General features: G+C 35.3%; 1 protein-coding gene across 6 annotated transcripts in view; it reads right to left on the reverse strand.

Annotated features, from left to right (window-relative positions):
- Nucleotides 1-572: 572 nt before the first annotated feature.
- The window catches only part of TFEC (transcription factor EC), a 258,690-nt gene continuing 232,749 nt past the window's right edge, over nt 573-26,513 (reverse strand). For 4 of the 6 annotated variants that reach the window (XM_069107072.1, XM_069107070.1, XM_069107068.1 and 1 more), the window contains 5 exons: nt 24,110-24,224; nt 22,721-22,777; nt 15,016-15,091; nt 6,914-7,061; nt 573-5,956 (listed from right to left, as the gene is read on the reverse strand). In XM_069107072.1, the coding sequence (XP_068963173.1) occupies nt 5,576-5,956; nt 6,914-7,061; nt 15,016-15,091; nt 22,721-22,777; nt 24,110-24,224 (777 nt within the window). In that variant the 3' untranslated portion in view covers nt 573-5,575. The remainder of the gene's footprint in view (nt 5,957-6,913; nt 7,062-15,015; nt 15,092-22,720; nt 22,778-24,109; nt 24,225-26,513) is intronic. The other 2 variants (XM_069107069.1, XM_069107071.1) reach the window with 2 other exon arrangements.

Genomic DNA, 26,513 nt, shown 5'->3' on the forward strand with positions numbered 1-26,513 from the left:
TTGCCATAAATTAAAGCCTTAACAGCAGGAATAAGCAGATGGCAAGAGACCTTATTAAAGAAAATATCAATTATTTTCATTGGAGAAGTATTAGATCATGATGTGTTATCATGTACTAAGTATCAGTTGTCAAGTATTTCATCAGTTCAATATTCTCTCCAAAGCCTTAGCCCGTGTTTTTCTATTATCTAGCACTATGAATATAGAAAGAGGAAATAAGATAAGTACAAAAATTGTTTTTTTAAAAATCTATTATTTAATTGAATATATATAACAAAACATCAGCACATTATAAAAAAAGCATTTTGTAAAGATTGCATTATGTATAAAGGCAATCTATTCTTGTACATTTACTTAGAAAACAACATACTGTGATTTAAAATGAAAAATTGCAATAATTACAAAATTCTACAGTTTTATAATAACATAAATGCTTTCCCTGATCTAACCAACTTAAGTAAATTAAAATTACAGTCACTTTATATCAGCCATTCATATGTATAGCCCTATTAAAGTCAAAGGTTTTATAATGGTGTTCTTATTAAGATTAAATGACTGAATTATTTTTAGTCTTTTATGCCATGAGCAACTACACTGCTGCTGATTTAGATGTTTAAATTGGCTTTAGCTTTTCAAACAATAACCACGTGGAAGGCAGCAAAATAATTTGTTTCTTTTTATTGGCATACATGTGCATTTTATGAATTAAATGAGAGGATATTTTGATTCTTTTTCCTTTTGTATCATCTTCTTTTTGGTTTTTGCTCTATGACCCTTGCTTTCAAATATCTATTATACAACATAAAATATTTTTCTTTTAATAGATAAACAATGTCATTAAAAATTCAGAATTATTTCTTCCTGGGAACACAACCTTAAAAACATAGAAGCCTTTCATTTCTTAGGTCCTGAGTCATAAATGAAGAAACCACAGTTTTTACAAAGGATTCATCAGTAGAAAAGATACTGAAAATAATTTGGATATATGCTATTACACATGTAAATCCCTTGTAAGAAAAAGGTGAGAGGAAAAAAAAATTCCATTTATATATGTAAAGCAGTAGACAGCAGTATCTCATTGCTAAATTGGATGGGTACTAGGAAAGAATTAGCCCACCCCACCTTGGAATGACTTTCTCTGAGACTTTCTGAAGTTCAGCAGTACCCCCCCCCTTCTACCCCTCCACCTTCCTTCTGAATCTCCCAGGGAAAATGTAGTGCAGCACCATTTTAAGGACAGAATTCTTTTCTTACTTCCTGACCAGACTATTCCAGTTTCACCTTAAAATAAATCACACAAGTATTTAAAGTATGGGGATGCACAATGACTAATGAACCATGGAGTAGTTTCTACTATTAATCATAAAGGGTACATAATTTAAAGCATAATAAATCATTCATCAGGTCATATACACACCAAAAAAAGCTCATTATATAATGTTCTTTCTATAAACTATTGAAATCGGTATAATTTTAGGTCACCCAAATTCAAATTTTAATGCACTGGTCTTACAAAAGTAGTATATTACATTTTTTTTGAAGTGTAAAATTAGTCATTTTGAAGGGTTTTTTTTTTCTTTTTTTGAAGGGTGCGGGATTTCACAGTCTCAGGCTCCGATTCTGGCTAGGTAATCCTGAATATTGTCAAAGTTACATGTGTTTGTAAATATACATATATACTTTGTCCCATTTAGATAACAAGGATAAAGAAAGATTTTTCAGATGTATTTTCATCTATTTGATATCACTACTTCATTAAGTTGTTAATTTGAGAACTAATACCCTTATATATGTGTGAATGGCAGTGAAGTCTAGGATTGGAATCAAATGGTTTGTTCAGTCGTGTCTGACTTTTTGTGACCCCATTTGAAGTTTTCTTGACAAAGATACTGGAGTAGGTTGCCATTTTTTTTCCAGTTCATTTTACAGATGAGGAAACTGAGTCAAACAGGGTTAAGTGAGTTGCCCAGGGTCACACAGCTAGTATGTACCTGAGGTCAGACTTGAAATCAGAAAAAATGAGTCTTGCAGACTCCAGGTCTAACACTCTATCCACTGCACCACCTAGATGCCGTTGCTGAATCAAAAGGACCCAGATTCAAGTCCTGCCTCTTAATAAATACTAGCTAAATGACCATGGATAAGTCTTTGGACCTCTTAGGGTTTTAGAAATCCCCCAAATATTGTAAATTACAGAGAAAGTGCCAGATAACCTCTGATGAAGGGCTTTCTCACACTAGGAATTTCCTATATCAATGAAATCAAAAGTGTGGGCAGACATTTTATATAGGTGTCTGGTTGTAGAATATGTACACGATTAAGAATATTATCTATTAAAAACCCCAGCTGAGTAAGACAACGTTTTTATTACTCCCAGAAATCAATGCCTCTTAAATGCTACAAACTGATTTCTAGGCTATGAAATTCCTACTCTCTGATTTCAGTAGTCAAAAACACAATTAACAGATGTTACTGTGAATCCTGAATTACCCAGCAGAAGAAAATCAGGGAAACACTGCAGAGCAAATCAAGGTGCCTACAGCCGAACAGTTCAAGAGGTGTCAGTATTATATTTTCCCCTAGGTTTAAAGCCCAATGTAGGGAAAGGCAACTTGAAAATTTGAGGTAGGAAATGGGAAGAGAAGAGGAAGAGAAAAGCCTATTTGACCTAACTCTATCTACTTTACCATTTCTTTTTGCTATTTATTCTTTGGTGTTCCTTTATCTATACAGTTGGGTTTTACCTCCCCCACCTCACCATCCTGCTCTCCAATCTTCCCCTTTCTCCATTTCGTTGGCCTTGACACACCCCCACTCTTCCTTTGCTCCATCTTTAAAAACCCATTACCCATTTTACAATCCCTCCACAGCAATTATAGCCCTGCAGCAGCCGCTGCTGCCCTGTAGTTATTAGTGCCATCTCCAGCCCTCTTTTGGGCATGCTCTCCTTTCAATTCTTTGTATGCAGTCCTTATTAGTAGTAGTGATTATGAGGAGGAATAGTTGCTAGTACTAGTCCAACAGACCGGAGACGCCTTGAACCAGCAAAGGCAGGAGGGATGACAATGTTTTAAGGCTGCAGAAAACAAGAGATGAGAAGAGAGCAGAACGCAGTCCCTACCTAGCTAGTGGCATTACTCATGGTTCTAAACTATGGATTTAAGTCAAATTAATTACCAGAGGGTAGGTTTTCATAGTCAAGATACATTGTATTAAATGTTTTCATAAACTGAAAGACTAATTTTGTAAATAAAAATAGATCCTGGAAATGATGCTGAGGATAACTTCTTCCTCTCATTTTAATACTTGTTATCTCATTCTAATCTGAAGATGTAGGGAAGATAAATTTTTCTGTTTTTGAAGTCCTTTGAGGAAATTAAGACCACTGTCTCTAAATCCAAGACTTGAATTAGGATCGAAGAAAAAAATAATAAATTTTTGGTGGGGGAAGAGGAGTAGAATGGATCATAGAAACTAGGTGTAACTCCTTTAAATTGCCCAGGATCTCAATTACAGAAACATTTTCATTTCAAAACATAGACTGAACAGTATTACATACCCATATTTTTGAGATGAAAAATATATATATTCATTCACTCTCTCAATCCAACAAATATCTATAAAGTTATGAGTGAGAAAATAAAATCTCTTTAGTCATTTCAATCATAAAATGATTTAAACTGTGGTTCCTGACAGTATGTAGTCTAGCATTTCTTTTAGGATGTAATAATTTTCTGCTTTATCATATCTAAATTCTTCTACCTGGTTTTCAAGGCCTTCCATAATTTCTTCTACCCAATCTATGCAGCCTTATTTCCCTAGTATTTTCTTAAAAGGACTCTTTAACTCTAATCAGGTCAGGAATGTCATTTTCTTTGCCTTGCTCATATTATTCCATGTACCATCGAGGATGTACCATACTATCACCACCATGTTCCCCGAAGCCTACACATCATCTTCAAAGTTCGAATTAAGTTCCAACTCTTCCTTGAAGTCTTCCTTAGTCACTCTGTCCTTTACTGAGCTTCCTCTCCCTTGACTTTCTGCAGCAGCTGGGGTCTATATTCTGTATTTCAGATGTTAATTATATTTTGTCTTATGTTGGCTCATGTATGTTAGTCTTACTGCTTAGAGTATAATATTCATGATGGCAGAGGCCATGTCTTATACTTTCCTCTGTCTCTTTGTGATGAGTAACAAAGTTGAGTTCTTGCTAAGTACTCATTAAAAAATTGCTGATGAGTAGCTTGCTTAAATGAACTAGGTTTACCCTATTAGCCTTTTGGTAACTCATGCCTTAAAATTCAAAAGATACTCAGAAGATACAAATTTGCATAGATTAATATAGAAACCCAAACTCAAAAAAATTCTCCAAGTTCTTTTTAAAAGCAATACCTTACTCTCAGCATGGATAGAAATAAGTTGAAGTTTTAAAATCTATTGGTTCACCCAATAATTTCATCATCATCTCCATCAATGATTACTTAGTTAATACCTAATGTTAGTTACAATCATAAATTTTACAAGGTGGACTACTAAAGAAACACTTGAAGTCATAATTTGTTGCCAGTCAAAATAAACACCTGATTATAATTTAATGGCATTACACTTTAATTTGATTTCTCATGCTGACTACAAAGTCAGAAGGGCAAAAAAAACCCAAACAAAAACAAAAAGAAGAAAAAAATCCAAAACCAAACAGCAATTTTTTGAGACAGTCATTTTAGAGATGATACAACATAAGCTCACTTTTGAAAATGCTATCATGAGTGGTGGAATGGGAAAATTATGTATTAAGTTCTTTGTTCTAGACTAAAATGCATCCATCGTCAACTAACCTGTGAGGCTCTGAGATCAAATGAGTGAAAATGGATGGAAGAATCAAGAGCAGTTTGTTAAAGTGCGTGAGTATTTTCAGCACTGTGTTTTGGAAAATGTCCAGTGTTTACTGTAGATTTAATTCTAATTATCCAGGGGCAGATGTTCCATTTTGTAATACGCCTCCATTTGGCTATGGGCTCTCATTAGCATGTCCACCAGAGGGCAAGGGGGAGCCAATGAACCATAAATCTGTCAATCTTGTTGCTCATAAACTGTTTTTCTTTTTTTAATGTTGGGCAAAGGAAAAGATTGAAATGAATGACTTAGTAGAGGTTTGTCATTTTCATTGACTGTAATTGATTCTATCCATAGGCATTAAGCTCAGTTTCTACTTTCAAACTTCAGTACAGGGCTAACTCCAAAGTAGAAGTCTATATCCTATGTTTATTTCTTAGTTAGAATTTTCACACATCCTTTCCTGGGAACCATTTCAATATTGGTTGAAAACTGCAGACAGAAAAAAAAGTATCCATGCAAATTAGATAACTTTAGCCAAAAATATTCCTCCAACTTAATTTGCAGTCTTCCTCCTTTGCTTCAACACTCCTCAAAACCCAGTTTGCCATGAACAACTTACTCTGTTACAAAAATTAAGCCTCAGCAATATACCAGACCCAGAGCATAATAGCATAGCACCAGCAGAGAATTCCTTCCCAATATGAAGATTGGGTCTGTTCAGTTTTTTTTTTCTTTTTTATAGCTCATCTCCATCATCTGTGCTAAAACTACTTCTCCTACTGCTGTCTTTGGATACTGTAGGTGAAGTGGCGGATAGCAGAGGATCTGTTCCAAATGGAGATATTGAATCATCCAGTAATATATGATCCAATCTTTGTTCCTCTTTCAAGGCAGCACTAAATGATAAATCAGTAAAGTGTGACAGGGGATAAGAAAAAGCCACGGATCCATCACAGAGGTCAGATCTTGATCCCTGAGCCAGAGTCACTTCCTGGGAATAATCTCCTGATTTATCCTCTGGATAGGTCTGATGATTGGTGGTAAGGGCAACCAAATCAATTGCACCCTGTGAAGAGGAGATTGGCAGACCATGGGCCCGAGCCTGTATTTCCAGTTCCTGTAGTTTGAAATGAGAATTCCATAAGTACTTTGAAAGTAAAAGTTACAATGTAATACTCCCCAGAATGAGACCCATACAATTCACAGGTATTCATATTGTTAACTATTATGCTATTAAACATTATTACAATTAAAATTTGCAATTTTGTCCCTCTCCTCCCATGGTAGAAACCAGTCTAACAAAAAAAAAAATATTCATCTCCCTTCTTCTCAGCAATCCTGTTGTTCCCTGGAAACCTTAGGAACACAAGATAGTCCCATATTACCACAGGGCCTCTTGAAAGTTATGGAAAAATTGGTGATTTATTTCTATTGACTAGCTTACCACAACAGTCCTAGAGAGTTTTACGTAAAGCTAGCAAGTACTATACCTGGCAGTACACATGCCATGTTAAGTGGAAGAAAAAAAACCTTGAGGGGTAAGAATTATGATAATCCATATTCTGGTACCTTGTGTCACAAGTACAGGTGATGAGTGACTTAATATTACCTGGCACAACATACCCTGAGGCAAAGCAAACCACGGGAATGTTACTAAAGGAAAAAAGTAGGGGGGAAGAATTTAGTGTCCAATATTATTTTGAGAAATGAATGCCCTTCTTAGTATAATACACACATGCGTGTGTGTGTGTGTGTGTGTGTGTGTGTGTGTGTGTGTGTCTTCTGGCTGGAAATATACTGTATGAATGGGATAGTCACATAAACCCAAAATTTTGTAATTGGTTTTCCAGATATATATATTCTCCTTTTAAGGTCATCATGATTTTGGATTTTATAACTAAAAACCAACCAAAACAATCTGCTCTGTGAACTTGCAAAGGCATTTCAAATTGTCCTTCAGAAAGGAGGGGGAAAAAATGAATAAGGAAAAAAATAAATGAGGCCAATGAATAAAACCGATGACGGGAAAATGGTGCATAAGCTTCGCGGTTCATGGCAACATTCTTATAAAAACCTGAATCCGAAGTAGAAGCTGTCGGTTAACCAGCTCTAATTTCTTCTGCCTGTGTTCTAATTCTCGGGCTCTCTGTTGTTCTTTTTGTAACCACTTGATGTACTCCACTGATGCTTTTAAAATCGTTCCTTTGTTCCAGCGCATATCACTGCGGAATGTAGAGATAACCTTTTCACAATTGTGCATGTCAGCAGAATTCATAAGAACTTACAAAATCTTTTACATTAATATGAAATAATGATTTACATGACTATTATTCACTCTTAGATATTATTGCTTCTGAATAGAAATTTTAATAGAATAGTTAAGAAGCCCTTATATAGTAAAATTAATCCCTGAATGAAAATAAGTGTCAAAAGAAAGTAATAAAGTGACTTTTTGTGGGAGAGCTAAATGCAATATCATGATTCTACCATTACAGTTTTTATATTTTTAGTGAAAATTGCTTTTATTATTAACTCTGAGATTAAAATCTATGTGCAGTATTTCTGCATTAATGAACTAGGAAATGTACATTACTGAGGACTTAAGCCTAAATTTTTTAAGATCATTTCAAATATACTACTCTTTTTACCTGACTTTCTAATAAGGTTGCTTTTATGCTTGTCAGAAAAAAATAATAAAAAAAGGTCCATACGAGTGCTGATCCTCATTGATTGCGGAAAAGACAAACCACAGAGTTTAGTGGTTTTGTATTATGTCTCTAATAAAACAAAACTTTCTTAAATGATTTAGCAAAACTTTCCTTATGAAATGCAACAAAATGGTTGAAAATGCTAGTTGTTCATTTGAAACCAGGTATTTTAAAAGACTAAATGATATGAAAACAAAAGGCTCAAAATCATGGAATTCTAGAGCAATCAGGAGCCATAGATTAGTTTAGCTTGTCCATGCCTCTTCTACTGATGAGAAACCTGGGACTCAGGAAGGTTGTGACCTGTCCAAGGTCAGGTACATTAATTAGTGGAAGGATTAGCATTAAAACCATGGCCTCCTGATTCCTAGTCCAATGTGCTTTCCACTACAACACCCTGCTTCTCACTTCCTGTTAATCTTTCAGGTTTGCATGAAAGAAATGTGCATTTTATTAAAACACATATATTTTTATTACAGAAGAAATTCCAAATCTGAAAACATGGAACAGACCATAGATTTTAATTCCTGAGAACATCTATCAGTAGAGTCAATGCCAGATGAGTATTTGCATGTATGCACTAGAAAGCGGGCATACCTTAAGGAGAAGATCTAGTGGTAAAAGTTTACTGAATTTCTAGCTGATAGGCAGTAGGGCTTTTTTAATGGAGCATAAATAAACACATAAGACAAGAATAAAATTGGATTTCTTCCTATGCCTGTTTTTTGAGGCATGCTGAGTTTCATTCCCATAGACTATATATGAATCACATTGAAACATAGTATACATAGTCTTGGAGGTTGAGTGGTAATGTGTAGAATGTATGCCATCTAGCATGCAAATGAATAATTTCTGTATTATGTGTAGACAACATATAGCCAATCACTGTAGCTGTTGTGCAAAGGAAAATGACTTTTAAAATCACTGAAAATGATGTGAAAGTCAAATTACTGCTAGGGTTGGTTCTCTTCTTCACAGATGCACTGGGAATGTGTCCTCCATCAGTCACATTATAAAGGTTTGGAGGGAAGCCACAATTTCTGTCACTTCTTTTTAGAAGCATAATCTCTTTTGGTCTTACCACATTAACCCCTCCCACATTCTTACTTGGCAGTAGCGGTAAGCATCATGGTACAACACAAAAAGAATTAATGTCAGAGAGATCTGTGTTGGAATTTCATTCCTGCCACTTAATGTCACCAGTGTGACCTTGGACAAATCACTTAACCTCCTCAAGTCTTCTTTTCCTCATTATTAAAATGAGAGAATTGGATTGGATGGCTGTAAGGTCCCTTCCATCTCTGACTCTGTTATCCTAGAGGGAACACTGGCCACTTTTACATTACATAGGATAGGACCTGTGGTTGAAAAATATGGTAGACTCCAGACCCTAAAGATGTAAGTACGAGCAGAGAAGCCACAAGATGTTAGCTCTTGAACCATCTCACCGTTCCTATGTTAAAATAAAAAATCTTCTAGGCTGATTTAAAGGCTATTCCATGATTTAAATCTTTCAGAATGGTGGTAGGAACTATATAACTATGGAAAAGAACTATAGATAGTTCTTATCTTCAACGTATTACAGGGTTACCCCTTACAAAATAAAACTTCAAAAAGACTGACTTTAAAATTGATTTTTAAAAAAATCCTGTAAGTGTTTTCAATCTATTTAAGCAATTTTCACCTGTCACTTAAGGGAATTTTAAGAAGCTAGTTGGTTGGTGGTTGCCCTTTGTTCTGGAGGACAAAAATAACGTCACTATGTTGGGGTCAAGTACAGTGTATCCAATTGTAGCTAATCGGACCAATAGGAACTCAGAAGGCTCTACCACAGGTTGAAGAGTCCATAAGAACATTTGGAGTGGAGATGTATCTCATGTTTCTTTTGTGCTACTGCAATTCTGCTAGCAGCTAGTGACCAGTGAGTGGCACCTGATTGCTCTGTAATACCAAATCTTTTCTAAAATAATGGCTCAGGATAACTTATGCAGGAATATTTTTGAAAAATAAAACATTTCTCCCCTTCCCTTCTCTCCTCCATCCCCCGACAGAAATTAAAGTATTTTTCAAGATTCAAAAGTATGGTTTCACTCCTGTCACTCCCATCTTTCATATATACCCAAGACTAAGGCCACTTATGAAGACAGTCAAGGAAAAAAATAAATCAATTTCATGGATTTAAACTAATCAATTTTGTAATGTATAAATTATGGTGATTGTCTAGTATCATGAGAAAAGACCAACGAGAGTATACTGAATGAGGATTCTTTTTTTTTTCATTGTGTCACCATTTAAACAACCTGAGAAAACAACGATGATGGTGGAAAATCCCTAAAGATTGAAAAAAAAAACCTCTTTTTTGTGATAGGACAGCTCCTACATGACAAGTTTAAGTGATAGAGAGATTGTCAAATAGCTTCCTCATTAGTAAAAGTACTGCTTCATGGTATGTCTTTTTTTCCCATGTCATATTTTTCACCTATATACTTTTCTGCTTGTAATACCATATTTTCTTTCCAATGAAACAAAAAGATATTCACATAATTCTAACACTGCTCTTAGAGTCAAGATTTCAGTTCAAGTGTTGGCTTAGGTATATACCATCTACATGATCAGGGGCAAGTTATAATTTCTCTGACCTTTGTTTCCCTTCCTATAAAAATAAAATAAAATGTACCTGGAAGAGGCAGTGTGGCTTAGTGCATAGAAAGCTGCCCCTACATCCAGAAAACCTAGATTTAATTCTTCCCTCTGACACACACTACCTTTATGACCCTCTAGAAAATCATTACACCCATCAATGCTCTAGGTAACCCACCCCACTGTTGTTGTTCGGTCATCTCTTGACTCTTCATGATCCTGTTTGGGTTTTCTTGGCAAATATACTAGAGTAGTTTGCCATTTCCTTCTCTGGCTCATTTTACACATAAGGAAACTGAGGCAAACAGGGTTGAGTGATTTGTTCAAGGTCAGACTTCTAATACATGTCTTAGGACACATCTGAACTCAGGTCTTCCTGATTCAAGGCTTGTTACAAGGATCAAATGAGAGAATACTTGTAAAGTGCTAACACGGAGCCTGGCACTATACATTGTGTATACACACATGCACATACATATATGTGAAGTGGGATGGAAAGGGAGTTAGGAGTCAAAGCATGAAAGGTTTTGGATGATAGAATAAGGATTTTAAAAGGATTTTAAATTGTATTCAGTAGGCAAGAGAGGACCATTGAAAGTTTTTGATCAGGGGATGAAGATAGCTATGCTTTAGGAATATTCGAGAAATAGGAAAATTAGAAACAGGAACTAGTTTGGGGGAAATGTTAATGAGTTGGGTTTTGGATATGTGGGGTTCTCTAATGTGCCAGAGTACATAGCCAATGAAGATGTCTAATAAACAATTGGAAATGTGTCAATATCTTGACCCTTCCACATACCTGCTGATCCAGTAACACCTGCTTTTTTACTATTCCTCACACCTGACTCTATCTCCCAATTCTGTAACTGTGTCCCATGACTGAAATGCTCTCCTTCCTTAACTCTATCTCCTGGCTTCCCTCAAAATTTAGCTAAAATCCCATCTTCTACATGCAAGGAGTGTTTCCTCAATCCCCTTAACACTAATGCATTTCTTTCTGAGACTACCTCCTGTGTAGCCTATATCTGTCTTGTATGTGTTCAGTCCTTTGCATGGTGTCTCTCCCATTAGAATGGGAGCTCTGTGAGGGCAAGGGCCATGTTTTTGTCTTTCTTTCTATTTGCACTATTTAGCACATACATAGTAAGCATTTAATAAATACTTGCCTGGCAGTGACCTTTTTCTCTCTCTCAGAAAATTAAGTCTCAAGACTAACATGTTGACTAGCATCCCTTACCCTCTCCTCCCTCTGCTTGATTGTCAGAATTATTTAAACTAGATACAGGCATAGGCTTGAGTAAGCTAGGTAAAATTATAAAATTAGTAGGCAGTTTTGAGTCACATGCCACCATCCTAATCCCATTTCCACTGGGGCCTACGTTTCCTGGCCACACAGCTCATTGCGCTTCCTCTTTAGCATAAGATGTTTCTCTCCCACCTCCTTGTCTCCTCCCTTCCCCTCACCTCCACCCCCAGCCCATCCTCTCTCCCTTCTGTTTTTCAAAGTAGTAAAAATAGTAGCTAGATAATAATATATTAACTCATAGTAATTAAAAACGACCACCACAACTTCAGATGAGGCTGGGGTGATCTTGTAGATCAGGGGTTGGGAACCTGTGGCCTTGGGGCCACAGGTTCCCCACCCATGTTGTAGGTTATTATAACTAGGAGATCTTTTTTAGATCTGATAAAAGTATTACCCTCTATGGCAGAGACAGGTATCAGTATGGTTTCCAACCTGCTATGGTGGTGAGAAGCCATAGAGGTTCCAATGTTATTTCTGGGCATACTGTGACTTAGGTGGAAAGGGAATAGAAAAAAAAAACATGAAGTGCTCACCACAACCTTCCACTTGGTAACTCCCTTTTAAAAATTTTTTTTGATAATATTTTAATGATGTCTTCTGTTTCTTACATCACTACAGTTATCCCAAGTGTCTCTCCACCTCCCTTCCTTCTAGAGCCAACCCATATAACAAATAGTATTTTTTAGAGAGGAAAAAACTTACTATTGATTGAACATTGAAAAGACCTGAAAACATGTGCCATGTGAAACTGCTGCGATTCTCCCACCTCCAGAAAATGGTGAGTTTGGGGTGTCATCTGATATCTCCCCATTCAATTTTTAATTTTTTTGGTGTGTAGTTCTGTTTATGTTGCTGCAGTGTAGGGACATTAACAGGTAGCATAGTGGATGAACATGAGCTCTGGAGTCAGGAAGGCCTGAGTTAAATCCAGCTTCTGATACTTACTAGCTCTGTGACCATGAGCAAGCCACTTAATCTCTGTTTGCCTCAGTTTCCTCATCTGTAAAATGGAGATAGTAATAGCACCCATATGCTAAGGCTGTTGTGAGGATCAAATGAGATAATACTTGTAAAGTGGTTAGCACAGGGCCTGGCACATAGTAAGTGGTATATAAATGTTAGCTATGTTATTGTTATTGTCATTGTTACTGTGTATTGTGTTTTGGGGGCTGCTTATTTCATTCTGCATCATTTCATATAGATCTTTCCATTCTTCTCTGTATTCATTTAAACACATTATTTCTTACCACATAGTAATATTCCATTACATTCACATACCACTTCTTGATTGGTCATTCCCTGACTGGTCAACATGTACTTTGTTTTCAATTCTTTGCTACCACAAAAAGTGCTGGGTTGCTTCCTATTTCAACTAATTATTCTTCCTAGGTGCTAAGCTCTGTTGTTTCTGTGGTGCTAAAATCCTTCAAGAGCTGTCAGCACCCTATAAAATTCAGCACCCTGGGGTCCAGTTAACCTTGGCTAAACTACAGTTTTGTAATCTGGTCAAAGAAATAAGGATAAGGACCAGATCTGTAATTTCATTGGTATAGGGATTTCTCAGGTGAGAAAATTCCATCTTTAATATATGTCAAATCTGTCTTTGCAATTTACAGTCTGGAGTTTTGCCCAGATCACTGAAAAGTGACTTGCCCAGGCTTAAACAGCCAGTATGTACCAGGGACAGAACTTTAACCCAGCTCTTCCTGGTTCTAAGACTGGTTCTCTACATGTTATTCATGTTGCCTCTCTACAATAAAGGAAATATTTAAGGCTAAAATAGGTATTCTTAAAATGCCTGAAGCTAGGCTACATATTGAGTCTATGAGGATAAAATCAATATATTTATGATTAAACTAAAAAAAATCTGCCTACATATGACATAATGCAACAGAACTAATAAATTGTTTTTATTCAAAATTTTAAAGGTACAGACACCCAGGGAATGTTCAAAGTGATGTTCCTTCATTAACATCCTATTCAGGCATGCATTTCTACATTAAATCTATTTTTCATATTGCACAAAATGAGTTTGAACCATCGTTAATGGGACCCCTCACTTTATCCCGTGTTAACCTATTGTCCTTTATGTCCATAGCTTTTTTTGGTCCATATTTTAAATCCAGCCTATAATAAATTCCATCATGTAGCTTTGTATTTCTCCTACTTTTTCTATTTTTTTTTGTTTCTTCTGAGTTTTCAATTATAAAATAAGGGTCAGGAGTATAGTAGAGGTTATAAGGAGTGTGGCATAGTAGAAAGGTGACCTGAATTAGAATGCAGTATAACCTTGGAGAAGTCACTCACCTTCTCTGTGACTCAGTTTCCTCATCTGGACTGGGAAAGTTGACTAGATGACCTCTAACAGCTTTTTCAAATTTAAATGCTATAGTCCTATTCCATGTTCTTCTGTTAGTTCACTAATATTAATTTTTAAATTTTTCATTAGTTCTAGTGGTAATGGGTTGTACACATTCTCTATTAGTGCAATTAAATTCAATAAACATTTATTAGGGAAGAATCATTATCCTAGGTGTGAGTACAAAAAATATGAAAAATTTCAAAATTCTTACATTCAAGAAACTTTTATTCAAATGGGTAAGAAAGGGGTATAGAACATAAAGGCAGATAAATACAACTTAACATGGAATTTGATGGGAGGAAGGAGAGGTCCAGACAAAGTTTTCTTAAAAAAAATTCAAGGAGGCTGAGTTTACTTTTAGCTTGTGTGACTGGGGGAGACTTAATGGAAGAGGGAGCATCTAAGCAGGACCTCAAAGGAAGAAAAGGATTTCAATAGATGAATTGATAGATCTTGAATCTTTACATGCTTTCTATTTGACAATTGTAAAATGAATCCATTGTCCTAGGCCTATCATCTAACAATAGCATGCATCAAATTAATTTATGTAATGCCTTTAAAGATTTTGAATTGATAGCTTCCCAAGACTTGGTATGTAAGTACAACACAATCAATTGAAAAGTAAAGACTGTGTTCAATGAACAGGCTGCTTATGTTGCACAGTACCAAATACTTAGTTTCATTGAGGTTCTGTCTATATAATCCCACAGAAGTTTTAAAACTTCACCTTATTGTTTGAGCTATAGGAGTTAAACTCAGATAAATAACTTTTCTCTCTCCTATAGCTCCCGATCTTTGAGGCAATTAGACAGTTCAGGTTTACTCCAAATTACCTAACAATATTTTGTATTGATGTACAGAATCACTATCAAACAGGTTAAAGATCTTCCCACTGAGATTGATAATATGATGCCAGATAGAGAAATTCACTAAGACCTAGAAGGAAACAACCTACTCATTTCCTATAGATTGATAAAACAACTCTCAGGGATGACATTGACCATTAGCAGCTGTCAGCCTGGAATGGATTTTTAAAAATGGGCTTCTGTAATATCCTTATCTTTTCCTTGAGTCACCTAGTTTTCTAGTCATTGGTTCTTCCATTTTTCCCCCAGTATTGAAAGCATAGACATTATTATAGAAATGATTGTTGAACTCACGGATCATTAGACTTTGGAATAAGAGTGCCAAGCTCCTTGATTCGGTAATTAATATTGTACCTTCTTCTTCTTTCAACTATTAGAAAAGAAACATTATTGATTATTCTCATTAAAGCATAGTGCAGCTATGATTAGATGTAAACTTTTTTAAGACCTTTGAAAAACAGTGGGCAAAGATTATAATTTAGTCATAATAAGTTATAGACAAAAGAAAAAAATGGATGTAATTGTTCTAGAACCAGAAAAATCCTGATACTGCATTATTTTAAGGTCCCTAAAGTGAATTTTTCCTTTCTTTTTTTTTATACCTTGTATAGTCTAAGACCCACATTAGTTTTGACTTTATGTGTATATGTGAATGGGTATATACGCATATAAACATGAGAAGTTTATGATGGACTTAAGAAGGCAGCAGCACTATAAAGAATAACAAATGAGAAACAGTTGTTTTCCAAAAATATGTGAACAAAAAAGAAAAAAAATAGACTAGTCATGTGATGAGAGCAATAATCATTAGCCAACCTGTGGTTCCACAGTTGTATTCACAGTTTTAAAAGAAAGTAAGGAAGGATCCTAAAACATTGGGCTGATAGCCTATGATGAACTTAGACATGGAAGCAGACAAGAGTTTAACAGGAGTTAAACAAGAGTTTAAGTAGTCTACCACTAATGGGAGAGACTACTCTCCTAGATGAGCTCACAGATCTATTTCAGTATTGATTGTGTGCTGACACACATATTGATACCAACTAGACTATAAACCCCTGGAGAAGCAGGGACCATCTCTAACATTGCTTTTGTGGTCTTCACAATAACTAGGAAAGAGCTAGTTGTATAATAGGAGCATCCAAACTACTTATTGCAAAGTGTTATGTTTTTCTGTTATTATAGTGACTATTAGGTAACTTACACCATAAGGTTCAACTTTAATTTATAACTTTTCAAAATGCAAGGTAGCATTTTGTGAGCTGCTGTTTACTGCAAGCATTTAAATAGATTAAATTATTCAACTAAAAACTTCTATCATATGGATTTTGCCTTCTTCTGGTTTCATAGTCTCTCATAGTGTACAGTATACACAATAGGTGCTTAATAACCACTATGTGAATAAATGGACTTTTCCCATATTAACTAATCATGGCCTTGGTAGAGTCTTCCACTGATCATTCTTGATTTCAAGCAAATTATTTCATTTTACTTATAGACTTGAGTTTTTTGAGAAAGGAAGAAGACGGTACATTGTGGAAAGTATGCTAGATTTGAAGACAGAGGACCTTGGTTCAAATCCTGCCTCTGCCCCCTTACTACATTGGGACTCTGGGAAAGTCACTAGTGCTTTCATGATATTGGTTTTCTCAAATTAAGATATACTAACTGATCCCTTTCTTCTTCAAATCGGTGATCCTAAAAAGGGGATGAAGAGACCTACACAAAGGAAAGAGAAGGATCAATAAAACAGTTTAGAATTACTTGGATCTGTTCTTGAGGACACTAAGATAACATAAACCTGTAAGTTCATCAGCTATCTTAGTGAGCACACTTTCCAAAGCAAATCATGGTCAAAGGAATTCACCTTTAGAAGTACCCCACGAAGATTTCTCTAAAAGTAGAGCATAATTGATTCTCAACTCAGTGGCGTTTCTTTGTGTGCCATTGTTTTTCTGATGGATACTATTTGGAGAAAGGTACTACCACTTAAAAATTTTGAGAGAAGAAAAATTAAAGATAAGCCTGAATAACAAAAGAAAATTATTTCACAGTGTATCTTAACTAATAAACTATTAGCAAATCCAAACATTCCCCCCATATATGAAACAAACTCCAAAGAATAAGATTCAGTTCTAGGTGAAAAAGGCTTTATACTGCATCAAAATAGGAGGATGGATTCTCTCTTGAGCTCTTTCACAATCTATTTGTTTCTTTTTTAAAATTCACATACACAAAATGTCATGAGTTATTAGAATGTGCTCTGCAAAATTTCCATTTTGGGGGAGGCTAGGTGCCGCAGTGAATTGATATGGGCCCTGGAGTCAGTAGGACCTGGGTTTGGATCTGGCCTCAGACACTTAACACACATACACACAAACCCTAGCCGTGTAACCTTGGGCAAGTCACTTAACCCCAATTGCCCTCCCCCAAAAAAAGCAAAAAAAAAAAAAAAAGCTTAAAAAATGTCCATTTTGGTTTCTCAATTAGAAAGAGAAATCTAATTCCCAGTGTTCTCCATGTATGTTTTTAAAGTTGAATGGAGAATGTTAGGAAATGTATTACAATTTTAGTGTGAAAAGTGTGTATGTTTTCAATGTTAAAAATAATTTGTTAAATTCGTTATGTTATAAAAATGTTTTACTCCAGTGCATGAAAAAGTAAAAACAGGTAAGGCAGTCAGAGCGCCAGGGATTCCAATTAAAACTCTGAAGAATCAGATACCAATATTGTTTTAAGTTAAATGATCCTTTCAATATCTAAGCCACCCAGATAGAAGAAACCTAGAAGCAACCTACCTGATTTAGGATTAAGAGGCAAGTATAATAATAAGGTAACCAAGCACTTGCCAAATCAAGTCCCTTTCCAATAGATGAAAAGTAATCATATGAGTATGGTTCAGTAACATGTCCTGAGCTTTGAATTCAATTAGCAGTTGAATTAAGTTGAGAACAGATACAGAGATGTCTCTTTGTTAGTACTAAGGCTAAGAAGAGCCATTTCTAAAGAGATAAGTATCATACTTTAGTTCATGGTTTGAGTAATAGACAGCACAGCAGAGAACTATCCAACATTAGAGCCTCAATGTTGCAAGAGCACCTGCATATATGGCCAGTGTCCACTGGGGCTTTGCCTGATAATGAACCACTCCATAAAGGCTCCAATTATGTCAGTGGGGCCATAAGTTTCAGTATGATTTCTGAGTAAACTGTAATTTGGATATGCCAAGTCTATAAGAGGGGTTCAAGAGTCCCCTGTGAAGTCTCTTTCTACTCTGAGTTTCTGTGAGTTTGCAAATGGCCATAACAGTATATAAACTGCAGAGAAGGGGGAGGGAAGGTAAGACCAGAGTCAAGAGAGTTCAAATTTTAATTGAATATACTGAACTGAGCCATAAGCTGCCATTCTTCACTCTAATGCCAGGACTGTAATATGTCACCATTACATTCAAATTTGAAACATGTTTTGTCCCCATAAAAATTCAAGCACATGACCTTCAAAGAAATAGAAAAATTACTCTAACTTAGAAATAGCCCTAGAATTATTATAATCCTTCCCACTAAATGGTGTCTGAGTTGGCTTGGGTCATTTACTGAAACAGCTACTTTTTAAAGAATCTTGAGTAAGTCAGTGAATAGTGAGCACAGTTAGCTGACTTAATAGCAGTTTCTACTTCCTTCCAGTTTCTTTCCTTATATTGAATGCTACTGAGTACTATGCTCCAGGTAAATATTAAATAACATAGGAAGATATCCTTCATCATAGCCATGGTACAACAGTGAAGTCAGTGCAGCCCATTATGCTGTTCTTATGTAACCCATTTCCAACTCCTAACTATCATTAACACCATTAGCAACTCACAGTTTCTAGGTTCCAACTCTTTTTCTCTTCTCCCTGAATTTCTGTCTTCTATCTACAACTGGGAGCTAGAGAGCTAGCATTTGGGGTCTGCAAATCATTTTACATGTCTTCTCATTTGATAAGCTGTGCACTAGCCAATCAAATGCATCCAAGAAAAGTCTAATGTCAACCACCAGCCTTTTCCCATATTCTTAGGAATTCCTAAACTTTCCATCTGCCCTACAACAGAAATTTCTCTTTTAAAAAAAGATTTTTATTGATGTCTTTGGTTTTTTATATCATTTATACTTTTATAAATATATTTATATTATATTTTATATTTGGTTTTCTATATCAAAATTATATAATTTTGGTATATTCTCTACTCCATCTAGCCCATCATATAAAGAATAGTATTTTTTTTTAATTCTAAGAAAGTAAAAGAGGAAAATCAGCATGACTGAACAATACATTTTAAAAGTCCAAGAACATGTGCAAATGCAACACTTATGGACCTTCTATCCCTGCAAAAAAAGTGAGGTGGGGGCATCTTCTCACATTTCTTTTTTAGAGCCAGGCTTGTTCTTTATTATTTTGCAAGTTTTGTTTTTGTGTGTTGTTCTGATTTTGTGTGTATGAATGTGTGTGAGACTATTCTTGTCAATTACTTTGTTCTAATTACTGCATATGTTGCTTTCTTGCTCGGCCTCAGTTCACATAGATCTTTCCCTACTTCTCTCTGATCATCACATTAATCAATTCTTACATCACAGTTAATAATATCCCATCACATCCATATACTTTAATTTGTTGTCATTCCCCAATTTCTGGCTATCTATTTTGTTTCCAATTCTTTGGTATCATAAAAAGTGGTGCTCTAAGTATTTTGGTGTATAAGAAGACTTTCTTCTTGTCAATGACTTCTTTGGAGTATAAGCTCAGGTATGGAATCTCTAGGTCACTTTATTGCACAATTACAAACTGCTTTCCAAAATGATTGTACCATTTCATCACTTTACCAATAACATACTAGTATTTTGATTTCTCTGCAACACCTCCAACTTTGACTTGTTGCCATCTTTTGTTCATTTTTGCCAATTTTCAGGATATGAGGTGAAATTGGGGGTTGCTTTTCATTTACATTTCTTCTATTGTTAGTATTTTGGAACATTCTTTCATGTGGTTGTAAATAGTTTTCAGTTCTCTTTTGAGAAATACTTCTTCATCTCCTTTGACCACATAGTTACAGAAAAATCGCTTTTGGTTAGATCTGTATTTATTTGCATATTCTTCTAACCTGTTTTTTTTTTTTCCTTTGGATTTGTTCTGGGCTCTGTGCATTTCTGGGGAAGGTCTGACCTGAGCTTCCCTTTATATGCTTCTGCTGCTTGCAGTGCTCGCAAAGTTATGTGATCCAGGGTGAGATCTGCTTACAGACCCCCTGATCTGAGCTCTGCAAGTTCCTGACCCAAGTTTCTGTCCTTTAGTTTGTGCCTAGATGGGAGATTTAGTAGACAATTCCACCATTATTAACCAAGAGACTCTCCAGGTTCAGATCGACTGAAGTGCATATTCTGTTTTGATATGGGATCCCTGTCCTGGTTATTACACTGAATACGTCTATTTTGGGATAGAAGCTAAAATTAAGTCTCTGCTCTCCTCTTGGAAACAGAACCACATTAGCTACCTTTTGTTTCTGAAGCTTGTTCCTTGCCCAGTACACACTGGAGCCCACACATGCCATTACTCCTGTGACCCAGAAATGGGGAATGGGTGACCAAGCTACCAGATGACCCCTATTCCTGTACCCTGTACTAGTTTAGAGATCTCTGAGATCTCTTTCTGCTCTAGTGCTCAATTTCTGTCCTCTTTCTGTCCCTGGACATTGTAATGCTACTTGTTGGGAGTACTTGTAGATAAACTCTCTCCCCGGTATCCTAAGATCTCTTTGTCCATCACCGTAAGCTGCCCTAGTCTGGAAAAATAACTCACTGTGACTAATTCTGTTTGGTGTGTTTTTATGGAGGAAATATGGTAAAAAGCTAGCCTTCTTTTTCCACCATCTAGATCTACTAATTGTTTATACATTTTGGTACTTATCCCTTACCAGAGAAATCTGACACAAAGATTTTTTCCCCCATTTGACTTTTGTTTTTATCTAGGTGAGTTAAATTTGTGTAGTAGCTTTTCAGTCTCTTAAAATAAAAGTTATCCCATTTTATCTTCTGCAATTGCCTCTATCCCTTGTCTGGTTAAGAATACATCTGCTACCCATAGCTGTGAATGATCTGCTTCTCCTATGATTTTTTAAAAATACTACGATCTTTAATATTATGGTCACTTATCCATTTAGGATATATTGTGGAATATAGTGTTGATCTAAGCTTAATTCTGTTAATATAATTTTCATAATTTTCCCAGCAGTGTTTATCAAATAGGTAGTTCTTTCCAAAGTTATTTTTTTTCACTTTACAAAAAAATTGGTTCATTGAATACCATTGTTTCTGATTCTCCTTTGTCTACTCTGTTCCATTAAACTGCCTTTCTATTTTTTAACCTACACCAACTAGTTTTGATACCAGTAATATAGTTTGAGGTCTCAAAGTGCTATTCCTCCTTGTCTTTACCTCTTTTTGTCATTACCCTTGATATTCTAGATCTTTTGTTGTTCTAAACTAATTGTCATTATTTTATCAAATTATATAAAATATCCCTTTGATAATTTGATTGGTATAGCATTAAAAGTGTAAATTTTTATTGGAGGGGAAGGTAGGGGAATTGGGGTTAAGTGACTTGCCCAAGGTCACATGGCTAGTTTTTTTTTTTTTTCCGTTAAGTGTCTGAGGCTGGATTTGAACTCAGGTCCTCCTGACTCCAGGGCCAGTGCTCTATATTAAAAGTGCAAATTAACTTTGATAGTCTTGTCATTTTTACAATATTGACACTGCCCAGCCATGAGTACCAAATATTGCTCCAAATATATGAAAGTTGTTCTTTCATTACTTTGTGGAATATGTGGATGTCCCCATAGACATGCAATCCTGGGAACTGAAGTCAAAAAATAATTTCTTCTATTGAAGAGGGCTTCTCATCTACAGACATTCCAGGGATATATGGTCTATGCAGAGACACCATCCTACATACAGCTCACCCCTCACTCTTCTCATTTTGTTGAATTTGGTTTCTTGGACAATAAGACCATCTGCTGATTTAGTCAAGCTCACTTGAGAATTTAAATATATTGTACACTTGTTACGTGTTATGAAAGGTAACACCCTCTTTTTAAAATTGTCTTTTTTCTCAATTTAGCTACTTATTAGATGATACAGTTAACCAATATGCATTCATCTGAGCTATATTTGCAAGGATTACACAGGGCAGGACTATGGCATCTTTAATATTGTCAGAGGAAGCAAGAACAGAAGGAGAAGACTTTGTTCTTCTTTCTCTTACTTTTAAAGGTTGCAGATTTTCCAAAGAGAAAGAGCCACAATACAGTATGTATGTTTTTGACCAAAAAGTGATAAAGAAAGGAAAGCAGGATTTTTTATTATACGAAAAGATCTTATGTTCATTCTAAGTATCACCTTTAATAAAATCCAGGCATATTATATACAAAGTTGCTAGGACATACATTATTTCACCATAATTTCATTAATGTTTTGGAACCCAATGTTGTTGGCAAAGTCATGAAACCTTGTTGTAATGTTTTGTCTACTCTTCTACTTATGATGGGTCCTCTCCCTTCTACCTTTCCTCCCATGGAAAAACAGCTTCCTGTAATATAATTTTAGCTAACATTTTGTGTTTTAATTGACCTAATTAACGATATTAGAATATGCCCATATACTTTTCTAAATTTTATTTTTTCTCAATTGCATGTAAAAACAATTCTTAATCTTTTTTTAAAATTTTTTGTAAGATTATTTTTACACACAATTAAGAAACAAAATTTTTTTAAGTGTATAGGTATATTCCGCCTAATTTTGAGTTCCAAAATTTCTCTCTCTCCCTCTCTGCCTTACCTATACAATGAATTAATGTTCAGTTAATATGAGGAACCTCACAGAAAAGTCCCACAAAGGTAGTGTAGTATTTTAGTAATAACATATTCTTTTTTATCTAGTTATTTTGATTTAAAAAAAATAAGTATACTCACTGAGATTGTGATTGTCCTTTTTTTGCCTCTCTTTTGCCAGAGCCCGGGTATCTGTTTCTGACCAAAAGCAATATTATTAAAATAGACTTTGATTCTACCTAAGTTTGGAGAGCATTACTTAGTATATCATGGCAATATCAAAAGATTAAAATTAAGTGAAAGGCTGTTTACTTAGATAACCCCACTAATCATGCATTTTTCATTTAAATATTTACAAATTTTAAACTTTTTCTAGCAATTCATAACTGTAATTCATAGAATCTCATATGGGAAGCCCAGGGGGTCAGAAGACCAATCACTGACAGGAGCGCCCTTTCTCCCTTGTCTTCATAAATATTATAATTATTATTATTATCTAAATTTTTCAAGTCAATTTAGATTTCTGTATCTTCTTGAGTTTAAATTTATTTGATTTTCAAGATCCTCATCTTGAAACATTCATTATATCCTCTCTAGTAAATAATACTCTCCTATCCTTTAGTATAACTTCTTTAAAAAAATAACCCTGTTAATACAATATTTTCATTTTCTTTAAATGGGCTTATTGAAAGGTGTTTTTAAAAATACATAGATAGATCTGATTTACTATATTAGGCAGGATTTGCCTATTTATGGCATTTGGATCCAAAGTGGGAAAAATTGGTATGCCCTAAAGAATTAAGTGTACTTCTAATGTAAATAGTCTTGAAGATCATTTTTGAGTTACCAAACCAAGAGGTCAGTGTAACCATTTAATTCTAACTGTATTTTACTCTTGTCGAACTAGATAAAGGTCAGGAAATCTGGGTCTTGGTTCTGAGAACAACTAGATTTGGGAAAATTCCTTAAGTTCTCTGGGTAATCTCCTGCTATGTAATATAATATAACAATAGAAGAGATGAACACTAAATTCTTTTTTTAGTTCTGGGAATTAGAAGTGATTCTAACTCCAGTCTTACTCTTAGGTGTAATGACAATACAAATGAAAGCAGCTTCACTTGGAAAGTGGAACAACATCAACTCATTTACTCATGACACTAAATAACCATCTGGCCTAATTATCTCACCAATTTAATTTATTGTTTTTAATCTAATATTATTTTGCTATGGCCTTGATGCAGTTGAAAATGGAGAATTTCCATCAGATTATTTTATGTGGCATAGCCTAGGTATAGGATTATCCATTGCCCAAATGACCAATATCTCAGCCTGGTTGATTGATCAACCGATTATCCAGTGAAAAACCTGTGTTGTGAGAAAAGGAAAAGAATACATTGCGTTTCCCTGTTTCAACTGGCTGTGTCAATAGTGCGAACAAACACACATCACATATGGTTTCAACAAATATATTATCAAAACTTGACCCATTGCTATTTCTAATAGGATATAAAAATAGCATTGCTATATTACCTGGCGTTTCCCTTTTCACGGGTAGACTTCTTGGACAAGAAGCATTAGTAAGTCCCATATTAACTGGTGAAATCCCCTGGTCGCCATTGTACACATCCAAGATACTTCCAGATAGCTTTGTGAGGGAGGGGAAGAAGAAAAAGGTTTTTAAAAACTATAATAGATTAATAAAATCATCACCACCAGCACTGCTGCTTATAGTATAGTTTTAACAAATTTTCCATTTATTAAATTTTGGTAAATCTTCATCCGATAGCAATCGAATAGATATATTTGGAAGGATAAAACATACCTCAGGGGAATGGGTGCTTACAACCTAGGCTAAAAGTAAGCTCTAGTGCTTATGGAAACAGAATTCTTGAATATTTTTAAATATTATGAGATTTTATATCTAATTCATTCCATAGCCCAGCTAAAAGTATGAACAGATAGGAATGACAGCTTAGGAGAAATGAATAGGCCCATGAAGACAGCTGGAAACTTCATTACAAGGCAAGTTAAAACTGAGGAAGAACTGTTAGGAGAATGTTTTTAAATACTATTGTCTTTAAAGTATAAAAGTATTTTATTAAATAGAATTTCTCAAATATTAAATACTTAAGATATTAATTTTAATTCTAAAAAATACTATTAAGCATCTCGTGTTCAAAAGGAATATCACATAATAAAATTAAGTGAAACTTATCTTCTTTTCTGAAAGGATTATTTTTCTTGTTATAAATATTTCAGCTGCATATAAACTCTAGGCTAACATCTTTCCTACTAATAAACGTACAGTTCATCCAAACAGAGCAACACTGTGTTACTTAAGGTACTTCCAAGGGAATGATTCTGTGGAATGCCATTACTTATGCTCAATTTGAAGTAGCCACCGAGACAGTATTAGAAAATCTGTTCATATATTTAAACTCCCAAGAAAATTAATTTCAAAGCATGCTTAGAATTTGTTCTGATTATGACTAAGAAAAAGCTACATTTTACATGAAGGATCTGAAAATTAACCATATTTCCATCTTAAATAGCTAGATTTCATTTTAGATAGCAAACGAAGAACTGGACAAATAGCAAACTTTCCACATTCTTCAAGAACTAGGCATGGTCTCTTTCTTTGATTCATCTATCCCCTCTAGCTATCAACCCATATCTCTTCTACCTTTCACTCCTAAAATCCAAGAAAGGGAAATCTCTTTCCAATTCCTGATTTGTTTCATTCAAGCCCTTACACTCTGTTTTTATCCTTTCTGTAGTTTTCTATGTTGTTGAATAGGCCCTTCTTCCTGAATCTTCTCATCATAGGAGTAGAAGATTGCAGATTAAGAACACTGCACACAATTTCCTCTCCCCTGGCCATCTCACATGCTCTCCTCCCTCCTTAACCTGTCTCATAAAATCTCTAACTTCCAACAAGACATTCAGCTTTGATATAAGTCTTTTCCTGATCCCCACAAGATCTGGGACCCTTCCTGCCTAAATTACCATGGATTTATCTTGACACTATCAAGGACTCTGCCGCACATCCCTGCCATTTCCATAGACTATCTTCTTGACTCTGGCCATCATTTTCACCTTCTTCCCACCAGAAACTTAGACTCTACTCTGGGCTCTGATTGGCACACTCTTCCCTTATTCTGACCCAGTAAAGGAATCCATATCACTTTGAGGCCATTTCCACGCTACAGGTTGTTCATATCCCCTCCACTGCTTACAAGATCCTCTCTATATATAGTTCCTCCCTGCCCCCCATCCCCATTAGAATATATGCTCCCAAAGGGAAGAGACTTATCTTTCTTTCTTGAGTTTTTTCCCTAGTACTTTTAGAATAATTCCTGGCACACAGATGACATTTAAGAAATGCTTGCTTCATCAACCAGATTTTTGGGAGGTGGGGTGATATACTTAAATATACATGTTATCTCCCCCTACACAGGTAAGTTTCTTGAAAACAAGGACTGTTTCATTTTTGTTTTTGTATAACTTATGCCCATCACAATGTTAGGCACATAGAAATACTTTCTAAATGTTTTTGATGTTCATTGATTGGAGTTGAAAGGAATTTGAGTGAGTTGTCCAGTATAAATGTCATGTGGGTTGAAAAGGGAAGAGCTAGGATTTAACCCAGCTTCTCAGATTCCAAATCTAGTGCCCTTTCCAATGATCCATGTTACTTTGTTTCTGTGGGAAAGTTCTTCCAAGCCTTCTATTTCTTCTACTATCTGGTCACCTTTTGTCATTCACCTCAGGGTTTGACCTGAGTCCTCCCCTCCCTTCTCTCTATTGCTGATCTTATCCTATCTCATAGTTTCAATGATGACCTCTACATAGTTGAATCCCAAATCTTCATATCTTCCTATCTAGACTCTCTCCTTAATCCTTTCTCTGAAAATTCTTTTCTGCCTCACATAAT

This window comes from Petaurus breviceps, unplaced genomic scaffold (genome assembly GCF_028583685.1).
Source record: "Petaurus breviceps papuanus isolate PSGF00001 unplaced genomic scaffold, PetGlider_PUasm1.0 84, whole genome shotgun sequence".
In the NCBI taxonomy this organism is placed as follows: domain Eukaryota; kingdom Metazoa; phylum Chordata; class Mammalia; order Diprotodontia; family Petauridae; genus Petaurus; species Petaurus breviceps.